Raw genomic sequence first — 26,064 nt, forward strand, 5'->3', positions numbered from 1 at the left:
TGTGAAGGAATGGAAGGCATAGTGGGTGAATTTGCAGATAACATAAAGATAGGTAGGAATGAATACAGTGAAGTTGGCACAACAAAGATGTAGACTGAGTGAATGAGGACAAATCTGACAGATTAAGTATAATGCTGAAAAATATGAAGTTGTTCACTTTGGTAGAAAGAATTATTATTTAAACAGAACAAGTGCAGAATTCCAAGGTGCTGAGAGATCTAGATAATTGAATGCATCAGTCACAAAACATTAATATGAGATACATCAAGTCATTAAGAAAGGTGATGATGTGCTCTCCTCTATTATAACAGAAATTGAACATAGAGATGTTATGCTCAGTTATATTTGCTGATTGTGAGTGTAGTTTTGGCCTCTTTATTTCAGGAAGAATGTAATTGTGATGGAATCAGTCCAGTTCAATGATACCTGGAATAAACAAATTGTCTTATGTGGAAAGATAGGATACACTGTGTTTATTTCCACTTGCGTTTAGAAAAGTGAGGGGTGATTTGATTGAAGCATGTAAGATCCTAAATGGTCTTGATAAGGTGGACTCAGAAAAAATATTCACTCTTGTGGGCAAGTCCAGAACAATGAGTCACTATTTTAAATTTTCCGTGGTAGAAGTAGATAGGTTTGTGTTAGGTAAAGGCATCCAAGGTTATCAAGGGATTAATGGGAATATGGAATTCAGAACTCAAACAGATTAGTCATGATCTTTTGAATAGCAGGGCTGGCTTGAAGGGTCAAAAGGCTTACTTGTGCCCCTAAGTCATATCTTTCTATGAAACACCCTGAACGAATGACAGGCATATTATAATACTGGTGCAGTACTGCTTGTGCACCCACTGATACCCATGTTTTGTATCTGCAGCTACTCATAGCAAGACCCTGATTTGGTTTAATTTTTAGTATAGGTGTTGCATCCACACCATTTAAGATTTTAAGAAATATCAGGCGATTGACTGTGTGGAGTTTGCACGTTCTCCCCGTGTCTGCGTGGGTTTCCTCCGGGTGCTCCGGTTTCCTCCTACAGTCCAAAGATGTGTGGGTTAGGTGAATTGGCCATGCTAAATTGCCCGTAGTGTTAGGTAAGGGGTAAATGTAGTGGTATGGGTGGGTTGTGTTTCGGCGGGTCAGTGTGGACTTGTAGGGCCGAAGGGCCTGTTTCCACACTGTAAGTAATCTAATCTAATATGTTAAATGGAAATTTCTACTTTAAAATTAGAACAAGAGACACTAAATGAAACAAAAATATCTCTTCCCTAATCTTGGTGCAACTCCTCAATTGTCTTAACACTAAGCTCTTGATTGGTTAAATTCCATCTGCAAGACTGGTGTGGCCCACTCCCTGGACTGTAACGAGATAGATCCTAGAATCCTAGTTGCACAAGAGGCCAGCTGTCCACGTCCAAAGCCTGGACTGAGACTTCCTGCGACTGACTGTGACGGCATTCCCTGACTGACTATCGTATGCCTTGAATAGATTAAGGACTATTCTCCTTGCAACTTCAGACATGGCCATTTAAAGCACTGCTTTGCATTTGCAGCCCAAGCTATTGAAACATGTTGGTGTGACTTTGAAGTAGCACATTATCCTACAATCACATGTCTATCCTCTTTCCTGTACATCATTGACAAACACGCCATACTGCTTTGCTTTCTGATTGCACTAAAATGCAAGTCAAAACAGAACTACAGTGATTTGATGAGTTCTGAATGAGATGGCAATGCATAAAAACATAAAACAATGTAGAAATGCTGTGATTATCCAAGTAGGTATAAAGTGAGTGAATGTTAAGAAAGTCAATTAACAGCCTCGAGATGCACACTAATCCGACGCATGAATTGGTTGCCAAGGCCTGTCTACAGAGTTGCCTGCCTGCAGCATTACAATGTAGGGTGTCGGTGAGCTTCAAACTGGAGTACCGAAGTGCTGGACTGTATTATAAGTGTGTCTGAGATGTACCATTATGATATGGTGAGGCTGGTGCTTTGCTGATGCCAACCTTCGTGGATGGAGGGGGCAATTGGTTGCTGCCCTTGAATTTGCCCTGAGACGTTGGACAATTGTTGAACAAGACCGGTGATGGATGAAGCACTAATGAACTGCAGCCATTAGGTAACCACACTGGCTTTTATACTGAGAATTGTTGCTGTCTCGTTTCTTTCTACTATCTGGAAAATAGCAGCCTGCATATAAATGACTTGAGATTAACTAATAATGAGATGCTAAGGTATGCAAATAGGCACCTTGCCACTCACCAGCAAGTTTCTCATCTACCTATTGAAAGTTCATGTGGAAAATCTAGATTTTTCCCCTCGATTTCAAAACTCTCTTTTCCTCTCTCACCACATTTTCCAACTGTCTCACCATTGCTCACACCATTCAGAGTCTGGCAAAGTTGAATCTATTGGATGAACTGTTAATTTCATATCTTTATTTACATTCACCATGAACTCATGTACCTACAAAAATGGTCCAGGACTCTAGTTACCAGGCTAGTATACTATAATCCACCATCCCACATGCCATCACTCCCAAATAAAATAATTGCCTTTCCCTTCACTTTGTTGTCCCATTGTCAACTCAAGACTTGCAGAAACAATGTGAGTAAAATTGTTTGAGCGGGAACAAATGGAACGTACATTGGGCAACATTAAGGTCCGGCAAATTCTGAGCAAGTGAAGGCAGTCAGCCTGTGTTGTTCGTATTACTTATTAAAGAAAATGCAGCTTATGCTCTTAAAACCAAAATGTAAACAGAGGATGCTGGAATTGTTTTAGCAAGTCATCTAGCTAATGTAGAGGGAGAAACGGAGTTAGTGTTTGTTTATTTATGGTTGTACTGTCATGATCCATGTGCAGTAATTTTTCTGTTATTTTACGAGGTGTGAATGTCACTGTTATGTAAGTATCTGTTGCCTATTTGTAATTGCCCTCAAGAAAATAGCTAACCAGCAGCATTACATGTCAAAGCCCTGTAAAAGCCATTCTTCTGATGGTGATTGGTACTATATTCGAATTATTCACAATGAGTAAAGATGAGACAGTTAAAATTTTCGCATCTAGGATGCAATACAGGACAGCAATGAATTTGAATCACCAGGGATTAGAGACCTGCAGTTTTGTTTCCTGTACTGTGCATGAATCAGTGTGTAGTGTTCCTGTACTCTAACATGTTTCATATCAGTTGGTCTTGAAGCCTCCTCCCTCACAGGTCGAGACATTTGCCCCAATTGCTGCAGGTGGGATTTCCTTCCATATTGTTTATGGAAAGACAATGTCAACCAGGCCCCAAACATCAAATTCCCCTTCCTGACAGCCCTGTGAACCCCACAGGTTTCACACCTCCCCAGATCATAGCTCAACCCATCCACATGAGCTTGCACCTGCCCACCTTTCGCCATGCCAGGTACCCTTGCCGCTAGGGTGTTCCTGGTTGGGGATGTGGATGAACCCTCCTCTTACATTGCCCAGTTTTTATCCATATTGTACCAAATTGTTCCTTTACAAATACTTCACGATTGTAATCCCCCTCTTGCCAGAGCCTGAAGCCCAATCTCACAAACTGGTTCTCAGTTCAGCTTCCTACAACAATAACATCTCACTTTGTTCTCCCACACCATTCCTCCTCTCCCCCATTTTCTCTGAATGGACCCAACTGATAACCATGGTCCACCAACCTAGAAAGACTTCTCCAGCTGAAAAGTACCTAGACCCTTGAATGATTGCTGGACATCTCCCAAGAGTGGCCGCTGTGGAACCACAGCACTTACTATGATGTATTTTTGAGACACCAGAGGCGCAGACCCCTGACCAAGGTCATCTCGATTGGACACTGAACATGGCCAATCCACTGGACTGATACTGGGGACTGTCCTTGACTTACTGATGGCTGTCTCCATGGATGTCGATAAGAAATATCTCATAAGATTTTCAGACATGGCTACTTACTTACCATGTATTTGGCACATTAGCTGCAGGCATGAGATTGGCATATAGATTGGCATACACTGCTGTACAGAAAGATACCTGTCCTCATGACTGAAGACTGCTGACCAGCAAAGTAAGCCACCTGGTTGCTTGACTGCACTAATTGGCTCGTTAGGCAGGGATGCTGGATACTTGCAATAGATACCAAATGAGCAACAGCAATGAGTGTGAGCGAGCCACCCTCAGATACAACCTGGTTCAATCTATGAGCTGGATGTCTGCCCCGTACACAAAGTGATCATGCAGCAGCCTAATGCTAGTTGTTGATGTGCCCTGAAATGCAGGTGTCAACTTCCTAAGCATGTGTGGATCAGAGAGGATCCTGAGTGACTGACAATTATCAAATGCCAATATCTGGGGTCGGTGTGGATGGAGGGGATGGTTGTGGAGCTGGTGCCCATGGATTATGCCCTGAATTCTTGTTGTGCGTTGAGCGCCATGGAGGCTTCTCACACCCTGTGGTGAGCTGAAGTTGCCAGATGCCTGCTAAGACGTCCACATTGAGAATTCTCAGCATCTAGTTTGCTTGGGGCAGATGGAAAGATAAGAAACTGCTTATTAATAAGGTGAAGTGCACAGTTAGTAAAGTTGTTAACAATAATTTCCCCGTAATAGGACACTCACTACTGCCTGGTGAGGATTTTGCCTTGATGCCCTGAGCACAGTTAAAAGAGGCAGCAAGTTGCTCCCAACAATGAGTTAGGCCTCTCTGTCTTCCTTGAATGATGCTGTGATATTTCTTGCTGTTGTTCATGTCATTCAGACCTCAATGATTCTACACCCAAAAAGATTACAACACTGAAGGATATAATTGGTCCAATGGATTTGAACTAATGCTTTATTTATTCAGGGTGTTAATGACTAGCCGAGCATTTATTGCCCATAAAAAGGTTATGGTGAACTTCTGTCTACAACCACCGTATTCCATCAGAGCTGACACACTATTAGGGAGGGATTTCCAGCATATTAATCCAGCTAAAATGAAGGAACAGAGATACAGTTCCATATTGGGATAATATGCAGCTTGGAGTGGGTTCTGCAGCAATGCATCTTGTAGAAGATACTCAGTGCTGCCCCTGTGTTTTATTGTGGGACAGAGTGAATGATTAAGATCGTGGGAGGAGTGGCAAGCAAGTAGTCTGCTTTGCCCTGGATGTTATTGAGCATCAAGTGTTGTTGGAACTGCATTCATCCAGTCAAGCAGAGAACATTTCATCACAGTCCTGACTTCTGCTATGTTGATAGTGGAAAGGCTTGAGGAATATGGAAGATTTGCTTGTCACAAACATTCCAACTCCTGTCCTGCTCTTATAGCTTAGATTAGATTAGATTCCCTACAGTGTGGAAACAGGCCCTTCGGCGCAGCAAGTCCACACCAACCCTCCAAAGAGAAACCCACCCAGACCCATTCCCCCTTGACTAATGCACCTAACACTATGGGCAATTTAGCATGGCCAATTCACCTAACCTACAGGTCTTTGGATTGTGGGAGGAAACCAGAGCACCCAGAGGAAACCCACGCAGATGCAGGGAGAATGTGCAAACTCCACACAGTTGCCCAAGGTGGGAATTGAACCTGGGTCCCTGGCGCTGTGAGGCAGCAGTGCTAATCACTGAGCCACCGTGCCACCCTCTGAGTGAAGTTACGTAAGCACCATATCAATTGATATTTTTCAATTACTGATACTTATACAATTACGTTCTGAATTATGTTATAACCTCCACTTCAATATCTATTTGCAGTAAACAGTTCCTTGTTTTATCATCTCTCTTTTAATTTCTCTTTACATTCATCTAGTGATAATCCTATATCTATGATGAGGTTGCAATTTTACCACCAGTGGAAACAATACTTTCACTGTTCATCTCGATTAACCTTGTGCAATTTCAGAAACTATAGTGTAATTGGATTTTGCCTTAATCTTCTCTTTTCCAAAAAGGAGAAAAGCAAAACAAATGAAACTTCTTATTCCTGGTTTATCCAGTGAATCTTCATGATGCCCTTTTGACAGCTTAGAAATCTGACTACAACAGATATTCAGAATACCCACACAGTGATTTGACTAAACTCTTGTAAAAATTCTATGTCAATATTGTGTTTCTACATTCGAGCACAGTTATTTTGTTCTCCAATGCAATTATTACCATTGAATTTCCCTCTTATTTGTTTTTTAAACCATCCTCAGGCTCACTATTACATACTATTCCATTCCAACTAGAGACATACTATTCCATTCCAACTTCTGTTGAATTTATTGATGGGCAAATTGAACTTTATTACAGTACTTCATTGTTATCAATTAAAACATCTGCAACACAACATAATTATAGAAATGGTAAGTATAGAATAATACAGAAACATCTATATATTACATAATCATGCTACTCAAATTACAGTTTTTAGGAGGTGATGGCAGTGTGGTAATGTCAATGGGCCAATAACCAAGATCCTTAGGTTAATTTTAGATTAGATTACTTACAGTGTGGAAACAGGCCCTTCGGCCCAAGTCCACACCGACTCGCTGAGGTGCAACCCACCCAGACTCATTCCCCTACATTTACCCCTTTACCTAATACTATGGGCAATTTAACAAGGCTAATCCACCTAACCTGCACATTTTTGGACTGTGGGAGGAAACCGGAGTATCCGGGGGAAACCCACGCAGTCACGGGGAAAATGTGCAAACTCCACGCAGAGTCGCCTGAGGTGGGAATTGAACCCAGGTCTCTGGTGCTGTGGGACAGCAGTGCTAACTACTGTGCCACCATTAATGAGTGGGCACAGGGATTCAGAATCTGATCATGGCAGATGATGAAATATGAGTGTACCTTATATAAAAACTAAAATAGAGAGCTGGCTTAATGACAACTATGTGTAACCATTGTTGAAAAAATCCATCTGATTCATTAATGTCCTATAGGAAAGTAAATGTGCTGTCTTACGTGGTCTAGTCTACAAGTGACCTCAGACTCACAGCACTATATTTGACTCTTAATTGTCTATGGGACGTAAATACTGGTTTAGCCAGTGACTCCCACATCCTGTGAAAGAATAACAAAAGTATTGCATTCATGTGGCAATAATTACATTTAGTGCATTAAATGCAGTTTTTGTTTATTTATCTATGCCACTCCTTCCATACTCAAATCATCAATTAAGTCTTCACAAAGGGTTGTATCTTGTAAGCTTCATCAGAATGAACAAAGAAAAATCACAATTGCATATGATGATAATTTCTAAACACCAATTGTACACAAACAACTTGTATTTCTGTCAATAATATACTCACAATCTTTAAACCAAAATTACTTCTCAAAATCCTTTCCTAAGGCTTAATGTGTTGTTTAATTTTTTAAAAAACCATCCAAGTAAGAAATACATTATAACAATCCACAAATGATTTTTACACAGCAACATGCAACAATTTTACAGCAAACTTATCACGTTAATGATTTATTGCATTGAAACAGCATTTAAAATAGCCATAAGTCTTAGTTACATTATCTGCGAAAGAGTTGAAATTCTTTCTAATATATGGCCTTTAATAAAACATTTTACCCAGTTTTCCTGTGTTTTGAAGTTCATTGAGTATTTTGTACTGACCCAGAGACTATGTAAATCCATTTGATTGATAAACAGCAAGATTTTTTTTAACTTTCCTATTTTAGAACAGAGAACATAGAATAGTACAGGTTCTTGATGTTAGATTACTTACAATATGGAAACAGGCCCTTCGGCCCAACAAGTCCACACCGACCCTCTGAAGAGCAACCCACCCAGACCCATTCCCCTACATTTACCCCTTCACCTAACACTACGGGCAATTTAGCATGGTCAATTCACCCAACCTGCACATTTTTGGATTGTGGGAGGAAACTGGAGTGCCCAGAGGAAACCCACACAGACACGGGGAGAATGTGCAAACTCCACACAGACAGTTGCCGGAGACGGGAACTGAACCTGTGAGGCAGCAGTGCTAACCACTGTGCAACCGTACGGCCCAATGTTGCGCTGACCTTTCATTCTACTCTAAGATCAAACTAACCTATGTACCTTCATTTTACTATCATTTATGTGCCTGCCCAAGAGACGCTTAAATGTCCCTTATGTATCTGACTTTACTACCACTGTTGGCAATGCATTCCCCACATTCACTACTCTCTGTGTAAAGAATTGACCTTTGACATCTCCCCTAAACCTTCCTCCAATCACCTTAAAATTATGTCCCCTTGTGATAGCCATTTCTGCCCTGGGAAAAAATTTTCTAACTATTCACTCTATCTATGCCTCTCATCATCTTGAAAACCTCCATCAAGTCACCTCTCATTATTCTTTGCTCCAATATGAAAAGCCCTAGCTCCATCAACCTTTCTTCATAAGGCAAGGCCTCCAGTCTGGCAGCATCCTGGTAAATCCCCTCTGCAGCCTCTCTAAAGCTTCCACATCCTTCCTAGAATGCGGCGATCAGAAATAACACAATATTCCAAGTGTGCTCTAACCTGGGCACTGTAGAGCTGCAGCCTAACCTCATAGCTCTTAGATTCAATCCCCCTGCTAATGAAAGCCAATACATCAAACACCTTCTTAACAACCCCATGAATTGGATAGCAACTTTGAGGGATGTATCGATGCGGACCCTAACATCCTTCTGTTCCTCCACACTACCAAGAATCCTGCCTTTAACCTGGTAATCTGCATTAAAATTCAACCTTCCAAAGCGAATTACTTCACACTTTTCCAGGCTGAATCCTGTCTGGCACTTATCAGTTTTGTTCTGCATCCTGTCATTTTTCCCATCTTAACTGAAGAAGGTTTTGTTGTAAAGGTTCAAGGATAGAAGGGATGTCCCCAAATCAGCATTTTTCCTCCCCAAAAAAATGAAAGAACTGCAGATGCAGGAAACAACACCTCATTTACCACTTGGGAACACACTTTCTCCCATGACCTTACCCCAACCCTAACAAACCAGGCCTTGTCATCACATGGGCTGCTACTACACACAACCCATTGTTAGCCACTAATAGTCCCCACTAGTAACTATTCATTCTCCCAGGCTGACCTTTACCCACTCCTTTGTCTGTCCAAATGTTTTTCTCTCTCTTTAGGATTTACCTCCACCTATTGTTTACTCCTCCATTCCCCGACCCGGTCTGCTGCATAAAAACCATCCTTTTCCAAGCGACAACCAATGTGAAGAAGGGTCACTTGACCCAAAATGTTAACTCTGATTTCTCTCCACAGAAGTTGCTAGACTTGCTGGGTTTTTCCAGCAATTTCTGTTTGTATTATTGCTTTTATGGAACCTAGTGAATATGTCACATCAAGCTACACAAACATGGAAAGGAGTGTCTATCTGCAGAGATTGGGGGCAGCAGAGTTCAGGGACAAAAGCATTATCATGTGTCCTAAGAAGCATCTTTGGCAGTAGGAGTCAGTAAATGGTGATCAAACTTTGCAGTTATTGCCCCTTCCTTCAATACCAAGGTTTACTCTTATTAACAATTGAATTGCTCCATGCTCACCTGAGTTATGACAGGAAATCAACCCAGTCTATTCATTTCCTGAGGAAAACCTTTGCAAAGGTTTCTATACTTTCAATAAAGTCAAGCAAAATTTCAGTGGCCTAGAGTCATTGAGGCATATAGCATGTAACAGGCCCCTCCCGTCCAACTCATCCATGCCCACTAGATAACCTAAATTAATCTAGTCCCATTTGCCAGCATTTGGCCCATATCCCCCTTAACTCTTTCTGTTAATGTATCCATCCAGATGCCTTTTAAATATTCTCATTGTACCAGCCTCCACCACTTCCTCTGGTAGCTCATTCTAGACACGCACCACTCTCTGCATGAAAACATTGCCCCTTAGGTCGCTTTTATATCTTTTCTCTCTCACATTACACCCATGGGCTCCCCTACCTTGGGTAACGAAGTTGGCTATTTACCCAATCCATGACTCTCATGATTTTATAAATCTCTTTAAGGTTACTTCTCAGCCTCCAATGTTTCACAGAAAACAACCATATTCTATTCAGTCTCTCCTGATATCTCAAACCCTCCAACTCTGGCAACATCCTTGTAAATCTTTTCTGCACCCTTTCAAGTTTAACAACATCTTTCCTATAGTAGGGAGACTAGAAGTGAATGGAGTATTTCAAAAGTGGAGATTAGAGTCGTGCCAGAAAGGTAAGTCAGGCAGCATCCGAGCAGCAGGAAATTCGACATTTCAGGCATAAGCCCTTTATCAGGAATGAGGCGTGTAAGCCAAGGGGTGGAGAGATAAATGGGATGGAGGGTGGTTTGGGTGAAAGGTAGCTGAGAGTGCAATAGATAGATGAAGATGGGGTAAATGGTGATAAGTCAGAGAAGAGGGTGGAGCGGATAGGTGAGAAGGGAGATGGATAGGTAGGACAAGTCATGAGAGTGATTGGATCTGGGATAAGGTGAGTGGAGGGGAATTGAGGAAACTGGTCAAGTCCACATTAATCTCTTGTGGGTGGAAGGTGCCAAGGCGGAAGTTAAGATGTTCCTCCTCGAGGTGTCAGATGGTTGAGGTTTGGTGATGGAGGAGGTCCAGTACCTGTATGTCCTTGGTGGAGTGGGAGGGGGAGTTAAAGTGTTCAGCCATGGGGCAGTTAGGTTGCTTAATGCACGTGTCCTGGAGATGTTCTCTGAAACGCTCTGCAAGTAGATATCCTGTCTCCCCAATATAGAGTACTGCTCCTCAGATGCTGCCTGAACTGCTATGCTTTTCCAGCACCATTCTAATATAGACTCCCCAATGTAGAGGAGACTACATCGGGAGCAATGGATATAGTAAATAACATGTGGAATTGCAGGTAAACATATGATGGATGCGGAAGGCTCCTTTGGGGCCTTGGACGGAGAAGTTTTGCAATTCCTGCAGTGGCTGAAGAAGATGCCGGGAGGAGGGGATGGATTGTTGAGGGATGGGGAGGGGGGTGGGGGGGGGGGGGTCATCCTGACAAGAGAGTCACAGAGGGAATGGTCTTTATGGAATGCAGATAGATGTGGGGAGGGAAATATATCTCTGGTGATGGGATCCATTTATAGGTGGTGGAAATGGTGGAGGATGATGTAGTTGGATGGGTGAGGTTCAAAGGCGGAGGTGTGGGAAGTGTAGGAGATGTGCAGGAGGGCAATATCAACCACGTGGGAGGGGAGGGGAGGGGAAATTGTGGTCTTTGAAGAAGGAGGCCATCAATCCTTGTGTTTCCAAATACATGTACATCCTGTCCCTCAGAAACCCCTCCACAAACAACTTACCCACCACTGATATAAGTCTATAGTTGCCCGCTTTTCTCTACCACCTACCTTAAAAAATGGTACTACATTAGCTATTCTCCAATGTTCCAGGACCTCCCCTGTGGCTATTGATAATATAAGTATTTCAGCGTTGGGTGGGGGCAGCAATCACTTCCCTAGCTTCCTACAAAGATCTCAGATACATCTCATCAGATCCTGGGGATCTATCTCCCTTTATAGTTCAATCTTACATTGTTGGAAACATTTGAAATTCACAAAGACATGAGTACCTAGCAGACCCAAAGCAGGAATTGGCTTATGCGGGGGATGGAAGGAGAGAAAGAAAGAATTTCACTCTAAAAAATGAGCTAAGATACAAAAACACCCTCCGACAATTTATAATGATATTATCTGCAAAACCAGATGATCTGGTTTACTTACATACCGAGGAATGAATAATTCCATTACTATTAACACAGCGTTAGAATGAACTGAATGATCCTGCAACCACTTGGGTGGTATTGTGGCTCAGTGGTTAGCCCTATTGCTCTCCATGTCTGTGTGCATTTCCGTCGGGTGCTCTGGTTTCATCCCATAGTCCAAAGTTTGTGCAGGTTAAGTGGATTGGCCATCCTAAATTGTCCACAGTGTCCAGAGATGAGCAGGTTAGTTAGACTAGCCACAATAAATTCAGGCTTATAGGGATAGGTGAGGGGCTAGGTTTGAGTGGAATGATCTTCAGAATATCAGTACAAACTCAATGGGCCAAATGGCATCTTTCTACATTGCAAGGATTCTATGATTATGCTAAATGTTCTGTTTTTAAGTTGATGTGAACTATAGCCCCAATGAACAATGAAAACTTTGTTATCCCCATTCAATAAATTAAAGGTGTTTATTAGGTGCTTAATGCCACAATTCTTATATATTTCTAAGAGGAACAATAATTTCTTCTCAAATAACTTTTAAAATAGCTTCATATACAGTAAATTGATTTTTGTTTTCTAATTTCTTCTACAGACGAAGAGCAGCAGTATTATCTATTGCGCTCCGGTAGTTAATTCAGAGTGGAACAATAAATATGGGTTTTTATTGTTTGAGCGTGATTCGTGTGTTAAGTTGTAGCTTTCTGAAAGATTGAAGCAGAAAAATTATCAATAAATTTGATACAACTTAGCAACATTATCTGCATTAACTTATAGATTCAGCCATTTACAACACTGAAGGGGGTTGCTCAGCCCATTATGTCCAGCTGGTCAACAAAGGTCTGTCTGTACTAATCTTATTTTCCAGTTTTGGGCACATAGCTCTGGATCCTATGGCAACAATGACTTAGTACCTTTAGATAAAAAGAGGAGTATTTTATGTTGTTTGAGAATAGGACACTGTAACTAGTGGCATGCCTGAGGGAACAGTGCTTGGGCCACAATCATTGACAATATATTAATGACTTGGAAGGGGAAAATGAATGTACTAGCACCACGTTAGCAGATGACATAAAAATAGGTGGGAAGACAAGTCATGAGGATGACAGAAAATGTCTGCAGAGCGATATAGACAGGTTAAGCAAGTAGGCAAAAACTTTGCAGATAGAATAAAATGTGGGAAAATTTGGGGCGATGAACTTTGATAGGAAGAGTAGAGGAGCTCGACTCTTAAGTACTCTTATTTAAGTAGGGAAAGGGAAGGGAGAAGAGGAGCAGAGCAATAGTCATTGGGGACTCCATAGTTAGGGGGACAGATAGGAGGTTCTGTGGGAACGAGAGAGACTCATGGTTGGTGTGTGCCTCCCAGGTGCAAGAGCTCATGATGCCTCTGATCATGTTTAAAGGATCCTTTAGGGGGAGGGAGAGCAGTCCCAAATCATGGTCCAGATAGGCACCAACAACATGGGTAGGAAAAGGGATGAGGTTTTAAGGCAGAAATTCAGGAGCCAGGGTGGAAGCTTAATGTTCGAACAAACAGAGTTGTTATCTCTGGTTTGTTGCCCATGCCACATGCTAACGAGGCGAGGATTAGTGACAGACAGGAGTTGAACATGTGGCTACAAGGACGGTCTGGCAGAGGGTTTTGGATTTCTGGACAACTGGGATTCTTTCTGGGCTAGATGGGATCTCTACAAAAAGAATGGTTTTCACCTGAACCAGAGGGGTAAAATATCCTGGAGTTGGGAGGAGGGGGGGTGGAATTTACTAATGCTCTTCCGGAGCGTTTAAACTAATTCAGCAAGTGAGTGGGAACCAAAATTGTAGTTCAAGTATAAGGGAAGTTGACAGTAGTGATGTTAGAATTAAGATTTCAAGATCGCAAGAAAACACCGGCAAGCAAGAAGTTGGTTTGAAGTGTGTCTACTTCAATGCAGGAGCATCCAGAATAAGGTGGGTGAGCTTGCAGCATGGGTTGGTACCTGGAATTTCAATGTTGTGGCCATTTCAGAGACATGGGGGAGGGCACGGACAGGAATGATTATTACAGGTTCCAGGATTTAGATGTCTCAGTAAGAACAGAGAAAATGGTAAAAAAAAAGGGGGGGTGCAGCATTGTTAGTCAAGAACAGAATTACAGTTGCAGAAAGGACATTTGAGGTCTTGTCTACCGAGGTAGTATGGGCTGGGGTTAGAAACAGGAAAGGAGAGGTTACCCTGTTGGGAGTTTTTGATAGTCCTCCGAATAGGTCCAGAGATGTAGAGGAAAGGATAGCAAAGGTGATCCTCGATAGGAGCGAGAGTGATAGGTTAATTGTTAGTGGGAACTTTAACTTTGAAAGTATTGACTGAGAATACTATAGTTCAAGTACTTTAGATGGGTCAGTTTTTGTCAAATGTGTGCAGGAGGGTTTCCTGACACAATATGTATGCCCCAACAAGGGGCAAGGCCACATTAGATTCAGTACTGGGTAATGAACCCGGCCAGGTGTTGGATTTGGAGGTAGGTGAGCACTTTGGTGATAGTGACCACAATTCTGTTATGTTTACTTTAGCGATAGAAAGGGATAGGTGCATAACTCAGGGAAAGAGTTATAGCTGGGGGAAAGGCAATTACAAAGCGATTAGGCAAGATTTAGGATGCATAGGGTGGGGATGGAAACTGCAGGGGATGGGCACAATTGAAATGTGGGGCTTATTCAACGACTAGTTACTGCGGGTCCTTGATTACTTCCTCCTCGTCAAGCAGGGAGGAAGTTGTCGAGCGTGGGAACCATGGTTCACAAAGCAAGTTGAATCGCTTGTCAAGAGGAAGAAGAAGGCTTATGTTAGGATGAGATGTAATAGCTCAGTTAGGGTGCTTAAGAGTTACATGTTATCCAAGAAATACCTAAAGAGAGAGTTAAGAAGAGCCAGGAGGGGACATAAGAAGTCATTGGCGGATAGAATCAAGGAAAACCCTAAGGCTTTCAACAGGTATATCAGGAATAAAAGAATGACTAGAGAAAGATTAGGGCCAATCAAGGATAGTAGTGGGAAGTTGTGCATGGAGTCAGAGGAGATAAGGGAAGTGCTAAATGAACACTTTTTGTCAGTATTCACACTGGAAAAAGACAATGTTGTCCAGGAGAATACTAAGATATAGGCTACTAGACTAAATGGGATGGAGGTACATAAGGAGGAGGTGCTAGCAATTTTGGAAAGTGTAAAAATAGATAAGTCCCCTGGGGCAGATGGGATTTATCCTAGAATTCTCTGGGAAGCCAGGGAAGAGATTGCCGAGCCTTTGGCTTTGATCTTTATGTTGTCATTGTCTCCAGGAATAATGCCAGAAGACTGGAGGATAGTAAATGTTGTTCCCTTGTTCAAGAAGGGGAGAGAGACAACCCTGGAAATTATAAACCTGTGATCCTTACTTCAGTTGCGGGTAAAGTGTTGGCAAGTGTTATAAGAAATAGGCTTGATAATCATCTGGAGAGGAATAAGTTGATTAGGGATAGTCAGCACTGTTTTGTGAAGGGTAGGTCATGCCTCACAAGCCTTATTGTGTTCCTTAAGAAGGTGACCAAACAGGTGGATGTGGGTAAAGCAGTTGATGTGGTGTATATGGATTTCAGTAAGGCATTTGATAAGGTTCCCTATGGTAGGCTATTGCACAAAATATGGAGGCATGGGATTGAGGGTGATTTAATGGTTTGGATCAGAAATTGGCTAGCTGAAAGAAGACAGAGGGTGGTGGTTGATGGGAAATGTTTATTCTAGAGTTCAGTTACTAGTGGAGTACCACAAGGATCTGTTTTGGGTCCACTGTTGTTTGTCATTTTTATAAATGATCTGGATGGGGGCGTAGTAAATTTGCAGATGACACTAAATTCAGTAGAGTTGTGGATAGTGACAAAGGATGTTGTAGGTTACAGAGAGACATAGATAAGCTGCAGAGCTGGGTTGAGAGATGGCAAATGGAGTTTAATGTGGAAAAGTGTGAGGTGATTCACTTAGGAAGGAGCAACAGCATTGCAGAGTATTGGGCTAATGGTAAGATTCATGGTAGTGTAGATGAGCAGAGAGATCTCACTGTCCCAGCACATAGATCAATGAAAATTGCCACCTAAGTTGATAGGGTTGTTAAGAAGGCATATGGTATGTTAGCTCTTATTGGTAGAGGGATTGAGTTTTGGGACAATGAGATCATGTCCAAAACTCTGGTGTGGCCACATTTGGAATATTGCGTACAGTTCTGGTCTCTACATTATAGAATAGATGTGGAAGCTTTGGAAAGAGTTCAGAGGAGATATGCCAGGATGTTGCCTAGTATGGAGGGAAGGTCTTATGAGAAAAGACTGAGGGACTTGAGGCTTTTGTCATTATAGAGAAGAAGGCTGAGAGGTGACTTAATTGAAACCAGAGGGTTAGATAGGTTGGACAGTGGAAACCTTTTCCCTCAGATGGCAATGGCTAGCATGAGGGGACATAGCTTTAAATTGAGGGGTGATAGATATAAGACAGAGGTAGTTTCTTTCCTCAGAGAATAGTAGGGGTGTGGAATGTACTGCCTGCAACAGTAGTAGACTCGCCAACATTTAAGAGCATTTAAATGGTCATTGGATAAGCATATGAACGAGAATGGAATAATGTAGGTTAGAAATTTATGCAAATCAATGTCCTGCCACATTAATAGGATTGAATACAATTTAGACTAGACTGTGCTTGACAATTGAAGTAGGGGAGCTGAAGCAGCGATAGGTAGAAACACATTTAAGGACAGAGACACTTTTGATGTGAAGTGTAAAACATTTCATTTGAGATGGTCAGGAAAAGCTGGTGTGCTGCAGACTTGTGACTGTCACCCCTAATCCTTCTCAATCACAGGAACCCTCAGAAGATGAGTCTGAGAACAAAGTATGAACCTGCTGAGCATTAAGGGCACTTTCCTTTAGACTTCCACTCAGGAAAAAAGTGAGTGTTTATACGAGGCTTCTCCATTAAAAACTGCCGGGTTTTCAAGTTGGCCCAGAATGAACTCAAATGCAGTTTCCCACCAGATATCTGTTAGCAGTTAAAATTCAGGCTCAAGCTGATCATTTATTATCCAGAACATGAATCCCTTCCCCTCAGTAATAGCCATTAAGTTACAGATAATGACACAGAATATTTCTTTAAAGTAACTTTCATCAAGAAACTATTTCCAATTTTGCTCAGCTTCATTAATATACTTACTCTTTCTAGAATGAAACCAATGATAGGATTTTGGGGGAGATTTTGCATTAGAAGTGCTCTGTAGAGTTTGAAAAGTACAAAGAAAATCATGTGTTAATGTTTGAAGCTGTCCTTGATTATTCATTTTCTTTCTGTACTTCCTATTTCTATGAAGAGTGATTGGATAAGGATCGGTGATCACTGAGACACATGACAAATAATTATCAGCAACCTGCCTGGGGATTCTTGTGACTTGTCTCTAAAAGCACAGTTGCTTGCTGGAGACATAAGATTATGACAATTATTTTTAAAATGAATGATATTCCCAAAGGAAGCCATCAGCAGACAGCTTGTCTCCATGTCATTTTGGTCCAACACTTAGAATTTGAGAATGGCAAAAGTAATTCATTTTTCCTTGCCCTGATAGAAACAGTTCCATTTTCACTTGACTTATCATTCTGGCCAACCAAGATTAGCAAGTCATCATAAAAAGAAACAATAATGTTGTGTCTTTCGTTTATCACTATATAACTTCAACCCATTGTAGTATCTATGATAGATGGAGAATACTTGGAATGATTTCAACATGTAGTAGGATGCTTTAGTACTGTCAGAGGTAATGTAATAGTCGCTAAGTTGCAGTCTCCAGTCATCAGCAATGTTAGGAATTGTATCCACCCATACCTGTTGAATACAATTTGCCATTCCAAACATAATTTAAGATTCAGAACAGATAAAATAGTTTCCATTGGCAACAGACAGAATTCTTTTAATAACTTTCACTTTCTAACTTAAAGTTAGAAATATTACCAATAGATGAAGGTTTCACTCTAGTGCAAAGTACATTTAAACATTTACTTCATGAAATTAGACAGTAATAATATTAAATGACTTATTAGACCTATAAACAATTATATTGGAATAAACATTGTTCAGACCATAAGACATAGGAGCATAAATTGGGCCATTCAGTCAATTGATTCTGCTCCACCATTCAATCATGGCTGATACATTTCTCAACCCCATTCTCCAGCTTTCTCCCCGTAACCCGTGATCCCCTTGATGCTCAAGAACTAATCTATCTCAGTCTTAATCAAATTCAATGATCTGGCCTCCACAGCTTTCTGTGGCAATGAACTCCATAGATTCACCACTCTCTGGCTGAAAAGGTTTCTTCTAATCTCTGTTGTAAGAGGACTTCCTTTTACTCCAAGGTAATGCCTCTGGATCCTAGTCAGTCCTACCAATGGAAACATCTTCCCGACATCCACTCTGTCCAGGCTATTCAATATTCTGTATATTTAAATTAGATCCCCCTTATCCTTCTAAACTCCATCAAGTATAAACCCAGAGTCCTCAAACATTCCTCATTTGTTAAGCTTTTCATTCCTGGGACCATTCTTGTGAACCTCCTCTGAACACACTCCAGGGCAGAACATCCTTCGTGAGATATGGGGCCCTAAAATTGTGCAAAATACTCCAAATGTGGCCTGACTAGAGCCATATAGAGCCTCAGAAGTACATCCCTGCTTTTATATTCAAGCCCTCTCAAAATGAATGTCATCATTGCATTTGCCTTCCTAATCACAGACTCAACCTGCAAGTTTACCTTGAGATAATCCTGGACAGAACTCTCAAGTTTCTTTTCACTTCAGACTTCTGACTTTCTCCTCATTTAGAAAGCATTTGTTTCAATTTTGTGCTACATGATTAATTGAAGTGGAAAATGCATTCCTAATTAAAGTTGCAAACTTTGAGTGACAGATAGCACTTGAATACAGAACAATAAGTTAAGGTTCAGTAAGAATAAGAGAGAAATTCACACTTTCTAAACCAGAACACACAGAGTATAAGTAAATAAGGTTGGCAAGTTACAGGCAGATTGCCATGCGAAATTACTGTGTTGTGGCTATAACAGTAAAGGAAGAAAAGGAAGAGAATTGGTGGTAGTGATAACGGAGAACAATATAATGCTGTAGATAGAGAACCCAAAGGCTCAGGGCCAGAATTAAAGGAACTGGTAGGAAGGATGTACAAGAACAAGTGAGCAAAGATATTAAAGAGATATGCAAACATTATGGAAAATTTATAATGGAAGACTTTAATTATCTGAATATAGACAGGAACAGTGGCATGACTTCAATGAAGCAATAGAGCTGGAAGCCAGCAGTTGGCAGGAGAAACTGTAAGTGAACAGTAGGCTATTTTCAAAGAAGGGATGTTTGGATATCATCAAGGCAGTACAGCAAACACATTCAGAGTTCCCTGGATAAAAAAGGAGATAGAAATTAAGATTTCAAAAAGTGACCCAGAATGATATCCAAAAGGCTAAAATACTTAACTGTGCAACAGAGGTTCACTCGGTTGATTCTAGAGTTGATTGGGTTGGCTTATGAGGAGAGATTGAGTAGACTGTAACTATACCCATTGGAATTGCAAAGAATGAGAGGGGAATCTTACAGAAACATATACAATTATGAAGGAAATTGTTAAGCTCAAAACAGGAATGCTGTTACCACTGGCAGGTGCAACTAGAACTAGGGGGCATTGCCTCAAAGTAAGGGGGAACATATTCAGGACTGAGTTAATGAGGAATTTCTTCACCCAAAGAGTTGTGAATCTGTGGAATTCCCTATCCAGTAATGCAGTTGAAGCTACCTCATTGTATGTTTTTAAGACAAAGAAAGATAGATTTTTGAATAGTAAAGGAATTAAGGGTTATGGTGAGCGGGTGGGTAAATGGAGGTGAGTCCATGAAAAGATTATCCATGATCTTATTAAGTGGTGGAGCAAGCTTGGCTGGCCAGATGGCCTACTCCTGCTCCTATTTCTTACGTTCTCCAAGAGTGCATGTTACATCTTCAAAGAAATTTTAGCAATTTAAGATCTTCTCTAACCAGTCCACGATTTGGACATCCCACTAGTGAAAATCAGATCAGTTGATTGATTGCATATTAACTTATGCTGTTGCTTCAATGAACCACAACTAGCAAATCAGAAATATCCCCATTTGCTCCCTACAAAGGTGGCAGGTGGGAGATTCAGACAATAGGTTTCTGGATTCAAGCCTCTGGAGCAACTTTAATAACAACTAAGAATTTCTCTTCTTTTACAAAAATGATGGAGGAAAATAAACTCCCAAAATTAACTTCAAGGAATTTCAATTTCCCACTACAAATTCCATGTCTGCCTCTTTTCTGATGTGCCCCCAATCCACCTTCATCACTAGAACCTGATCTCCCCTCTCCTCTCCAGATCCTGTGGAATTGAATGCATGGCAAGTTTTGTGAGTGTTGGTTGGAGCTGCACCCATCATGGCAAGTGATGAGTATTTGATCACACTCCTGACTTGTATCTTGTAGATAATGGACAAGCTTTGGGTGTCTGGAGGTGAGTTACTTTGATTCCTTTGACCTGGTGTTATAGTCAATTTATTTATATGTCTAGTCCAGTTCAGTTTCTGGTTAATGGTAATGCCCTGGAAATTGATAGAGGGTGTTTCAGCAATTGCAATACCATTGAATGTTTATAAGACCATAAATGGAGATGGTTCAATCTCTTTTTGTTGGAGATGGTCATTCCCTGGCACTTGTGTAGTGCAAATGCATATATATGCTATTTGCCACTTGGCAACCCAACCCAGATGCTATCGAGGTCTTGCTGCATTTGGAAAAGGGCTGTTTCTGTGTCTGAGCATTTGGAAATGATGCTGAATATTAATGCATTCATCAGCACGCAACTGCACTTCGCACCTTCCGGAGGAAGGAGTGGCTTGGTTTGAGGCACAATAAGTTTTGGAGCCTAAGTCTTCAGTACCAATGCCAGAATATTGTTCGGGTCCACAGCCTTTGATGTTTTCAGTTGCTGCATCCTCCAGCCATTTTTTGATAACATGTGGAGTGAAACAAATTATTTGAAGACCGGTATCTGTGATGCTGAGGATCTCTGGAGGAGGCTGAGATGGATCATCCACCCAACACTTTTGCTGAAGATTGTTGCAAATGCTTTAGCCTTTTCTTTTGCGCTAATATTCTCGTTTTCTCCCATCATTACAATGGGAATATTTGTGGAGCCTTCTCCACCTGTGAGTTAATAGCCCACCACTATTGACAATTTGATGGGTCAGGATTGTCGCGTTTATCTGATCCCTTGATTGTAAGCTTTGCCATCCTGCCACTTTACTTTTGGGGTTCACAACATAGATTGTGAACATTGAATCCATTTCCTTGTTTTGGTTTAGAATAGTCAGGGATTTAACTTAGCTTTGAAATCCTATAAATTGAAAGCTTTTTAGGGCAGTTTTGAGGGAGACCTGACTGGGTCAAAAGCAAATACACTTTCCCTCTTATAAAGGAGTGCCAGGCCTTGATGTAAAAGTTTAGTTTGTTAATTGCAGGCCAGGACTATTAGTTAGAAACCGGTTGATTTCTATAAGACTGAGAAAGTCTAAACTTTCAGTTTTCTGAGTATTCTTGTAAGAAAACTATACAGAGGACAGGAAAGATTTGGGGAGAAGTCGTTAAATTGAATCTAGAAGTTTAGTATAGAACAGTGATATTTCTAGATTTGAAATATTGTAAAGTGATGGTGTTGGGAAACAGATGAAACTTTGTTTAGCTGCGTGGTTTAAGATTTTCAATCTGTGTTCTATTCTTAAATAGCTTGGTTTGCTTTACTTTATCTTTTTATTTCATGTAATGAAATCTATTTTATTGTTAAAGAAAATCTGCAGCTTTATGTACTTTGTGTTGGGGAATGATCACCATGTTAAACGAATATCTGTCAAGCCAGATTATGTTGTGGAATCTTGTCCAGTAGCAATATCGGTTGGGATCAGAATAATGCCACAACACTGGTTGCAGCATTCTTTATATATGACCTTTAACCAACCATTCGTCTTGTTAATTCTCTGAACACTACCTTGGGACACCATGAACATTGTTATTGTCCTTCCATTCCCATTGATTTATTCACTCTGACCAACCAATTCCAACCAATTCTGAGGAAAGGTCTTCCCATCTAAAGCATTGATGCATCTTTTCTTTTTCAGATGGTAACATTGTGTCATGCTCAATTTTATTAATCTCACCTGTGCTTCGGAAGAGGATTGTGACAACATAGACTTCTTCATCAAGGAATGCCGTACCTAAATTAGTAGTGCAAGAAAACAAATTGTTAGATGTTGTGAAAATAGAACATGCCAGACAACTGCTCAAAATAGCATCTGCAGCTTACCTTATTATCTAGCAACACTGCAAAGACCAAAATAAAGAGTCCCTAAAAAAATAAAAAGCAGTTAACCAATGGATCTTTAATTAATTGCAACCACTTATTTAATAGCCCATTAATTATTCCAAATTGACCATTTGTAAATAATTTAATAGAAAATAAAATCCAAGCTTTCTTTAAAGTACACTAACATGTTGATCAAAGCAAAGTTTTGGTGGGTCTGGTGGTCCTTCGGCCACAATGTTAAACATATTTTCACAACATCACTGGCAGCCACGTCTTCATGCTGCCTGAGCCCTAGAATCTGGATTTATCTTCCTATAAGTTCCTTGCTCCTGCTTTTTACCATGAATGGTTATTGAGGAGAAGAGCAGTGACTGGGAAATAATGGGGAGGTAAAGAACATGGCAACTGGCCAAATTGAAGGGTATCCCTACAAGAGAGTAACTGGAGAGCGGAGACAATGTCTGGAGATTGAGAGGGGGAGTAATCGTTGGGAGTGATTAATATTAAGATTGAGGAAAGCAATTATGAAATTTGAATGCACTCTGAGATCACATAGGAGACACTGAACAACGGTGTCAGGAGATGATATGGGGTGAGGGGAGTGGGGTGGGGTGGGGTTAAGGTGTAGATATGACAAGAGTAAAGTTTTGAAGTGAGTGGCTGCACAGATCAGCAATGGAGAACTTTCACTATGGAAGTAGCTGAATATTAGAGTCATAGAGATATACAGCATGGAAACAGACCCTTCGGTCCAACCTGTCCACGCCGACCAGATATCCCAACACAATCTAGTCCCACCTGCCAGCACCCGGCCCATATCCCTCCAAACCCTTCCTATTCATATACCCATCCAAATGCCTCTTAAATGTTGCAATTGTACCAGCCTCCACCACATCCTCTGGCAGCTCATTCCATACATGTACCACCCTCTGTGTGAAAAAGTTGCGCCATAGGTCTCTTTTATATCTTTCCCCTCTCACCTTAAACCTGTGTCCTCTAGTTCTGGATTCCCCCACTCTAGGGAAAAGACTTTGTCTATCTACCCTATCCATGCCCCTCATAATTTTGAAAACCTCTACAAGGTCACACCTCAGCCTACGACACTCCAGGGAAAACAGCCCCAGCCTGTTCAGCCTCTCCATGAAAAATCGTCCAAGCCTGGCAACATCCTTGTAAATCTTTTATGAACCCTTTCAAGTTTCACAACATCTTTCCAATAGGAAGGAGACCAGAATTGCACGCAATATTCCAAAGTGGCCTAACCAATGTCGCAACATGACTTCCCAACTCCAGTACTCAATACTTTGACTAATAAAGGAAAGCATACCAAGCGCCTTCTTCACTATCTACCTGCAACTCCACTTTCAAGGAGCTATGAATCTGCACTCCAAGGTCTCTTTGTTCAGCAATACTCTCCAGGACCTTACCATTAAGTGTATTAGTCCTGCTAAGATTTGCTTTCCCAAAATGCAGCACCTCGCATTTATCTGTGTTAAATTCCATCTGCCACTTCTCAGCCCATTGGTCCATCTGGTCAAGATCCTGTTGTAATCTGAGGTAACCTTCTTCACTGTCCACTACACCTTCAATTTTGGTACCATCTGCAAACTGACTAACTGTACCTCTTATACTCACAACCAAATCATTTATGTAAATGACAAAAAGTAGAGAGCCAGCACCAATCCTTGTGGCACTCCACTGGTCACAGGCCTCCAGTCTGAAAACCAACCCTCCACCACCACCCTCTGTCTTCTACCTTTGAGCCAGTTCTGTATCCAAATGGCTAGTTCTCCCTGCATTCCATGAGATCTAACCTTGTTAACTTTTCTCCCATGGGGAACCTTGTCAAACGCCTTACTGAAGTCCATACAGATCACATCTACCACTCTGCCCTCATCAATCCTCTTTGTTACTTCTTCAAAAAACTCAATCAAGTTTGTGAGATATAATTTCCTATGCACAACACCATGTTGACTATCCCTACTCAATCCTTGCCTTTCCAAATACAAGTACATCCTGTCCCTCAGGATTCCCTCCAACAACTTGCTCACCACCGACATCAGGCTCACTGGTCTATAGTTCACTGGATTGTCTTTACCACCCTTGCCAGCAGGGCAACACATACAAGAGATGGTGCTGAAGTCATCTGGGATTTTGTGCATAAGGAATGATTCTATAAGTATAACTATGTCAGGCTTTTGTGTTGACTGGTTGATCGGACAGTTCCTCCAATTTTGGCACAGCGTACCAGATGTTGATAAGGAGAACATTGCAGGATCAACAGGGCTTGGGTTTTGCCATTTTGTTTCCGTACCTAGGTCAATGCCAAGTGACTCATCTTGTGTCATTTCTTTGTTCAGACTTTGTCGCACTTGATACAACTGAGTGACTTGCTGGGCTATTTCAACAGTTTTTCAAGAGTCAACCACATTTCTGTGCATCTTGGGTCATATTAGGCCAGGCCAGGTGAGAATGGTAGATTTCCAGGTAGGTATTAAGGACATTAGTGAACCAGATTGTTTTTACAACAATGATTTCATGGTTATGATTATGCTAGCTTTTAATTCCAGATTTACCAATTGAATTTAAATTTCACTGCCTGCCTTATGAGATTTGAAGAGCGTCAGTTTGGTACTCTCAATTTCCAATGCAGTGACAATATCGCTATTCCACTGTCACTCCTAATCTACATGTTCAGTTGTTGGTAATGCTTTTTGTGAATTCTATTGCATATTTTGAGCTAACATAAGAGAAGTCAGAAGTTATGAAACATAATTGACACATACCTGAAAAGCATTGAGAATTGTAAATATATAATGGAAAGCAACGGGGGAACCTTTTTGAAAGGCTGGTATTCCAAACGCCCAGGTGAGTCCAAGGATTGGGGTTAGCACAGCAACGCATCTCGCAATCAGTTTGAACACTTCTCTTTCCTGATTATTGGCTCTGGATCCATCCCCAATTGTTGGTCGCAGCAACTTAAAAATGACTATAATCAGAATGATGACATTGATTGCGATTATAACCAATGCAGGTATAACAAATGCAAGCAGAGGGTATTCCATCTCCCAGCCAAGCCAGCAGGCACGTTCTCTGGTGTAACTGTTTCTTGGAAAGGTAACTCCGATTGTGATGATTGAGATTATCAATGGAGGCAGGTAACCAATGGCAAATGATATTCCCATCATAACTGATCTGCTGAGATCATGGAAAGGGAATAGTAAACGATAGACAAGCAGCAGGCCCAGGGTTAACATCCAGAAGAATAAGGCAAGATAGAAAAAATGAGTGAAGAAAGTTGCAGCTGTGCAAGCCTGTGTTCCTGGTTCTACAGCTGAAGCCACAATGAACCATATGTCAGCGACCAGCAGATTTACTGCAATATTCAGAATTCCAACATGGCGAATATACGAGGTTATATGTTTGGTCACATGCTTCCACATTATGGCTTCTATAATAATACTGATTAGTAAACTTCCGATTGAGATGGCAACCCCGATACTGGTGATATAATTCAAAGCTGGGCTGTCTTTGGTATCAGGAGACATTAAAATCGAAAATGATGTCAAGTGGTCACAGTGACATGTAATATTTTCTTCGTTGATTTCAGGCTCACAGCCAGTATCATTCCACGCACCCCTGCCTGTAAAATCCCAAAAGCCACACACTGCAGTGTTGAAAGCTAGTGTGCGATTTCTTAGTGAGAAGGTCATCTTGACATTAATAGGTTCCTTAATGTTTATTACTACTGTCAGGACGAGACTATTAATCAAAAAATTTCCATCAAAAGTTGTGGTATTGGGTAAAATATCAATCCAGGTTGGATATGCAATACCGATAACTGTGACATTTGGTGCCTCATTAGGTTTTTCAGATGAAATGAATAGAGTTGCACTTAAATTGACATATTCTGCAGTGGAAATATTATCAAAGTTTAAATTAATAG

The 26,064-nt window shown here is 41.1% G+C and overlaps 1 protein-coding gene across 1 annotated transcript in view; it reads right to left on the reverse strand.

The window, feature by feature from the left end:
• Positions 1–19,115: 19,115 nt before the first annotated feature.
• LOC132835685 (adhesion G protein-coupled receptor F5-like) overlaps positions 19,116–26,064 on the reverse strand; it is a 78,399-nt gene continuing 71,450 nt past the window's right edge. Inside the window, exons 5-7 of the mRNA XM_060854842.1 lie at positions 24,905–25,880; positions 22,119–22,160; positions 19,116–19,148 (exon numbers count right to left, since the gene is read on the reverse strand). Of these exons, the coding sequence (XP_060710825.1) occupies positions 19,116–19,148; positions 22,119–22,160; positions 24,905–25,880 (1,051 nt within the window). The remainder of the gene's footprint in view (positions 19,149–22,118; positions 22,161–24,904; positions 25,881–26,064) is intronic.

This window comes from Hemiscyllium ocellatum, chromosome 3, assembly GCF_020745735.1.
Source record: "Hemiscyllium ocellatum isolate sHemOce1 chromosome 3, sHemOce1.pat.X.cur, whole genome shotgun sequence".
Lineage (NCBI taxonomy): Eukaryota > Metazoa > Chordata > Chondrichthyes > Orectolobiformes > Hemiscylliidae > Hemiscyllium > Hemiscyllium ocellatum.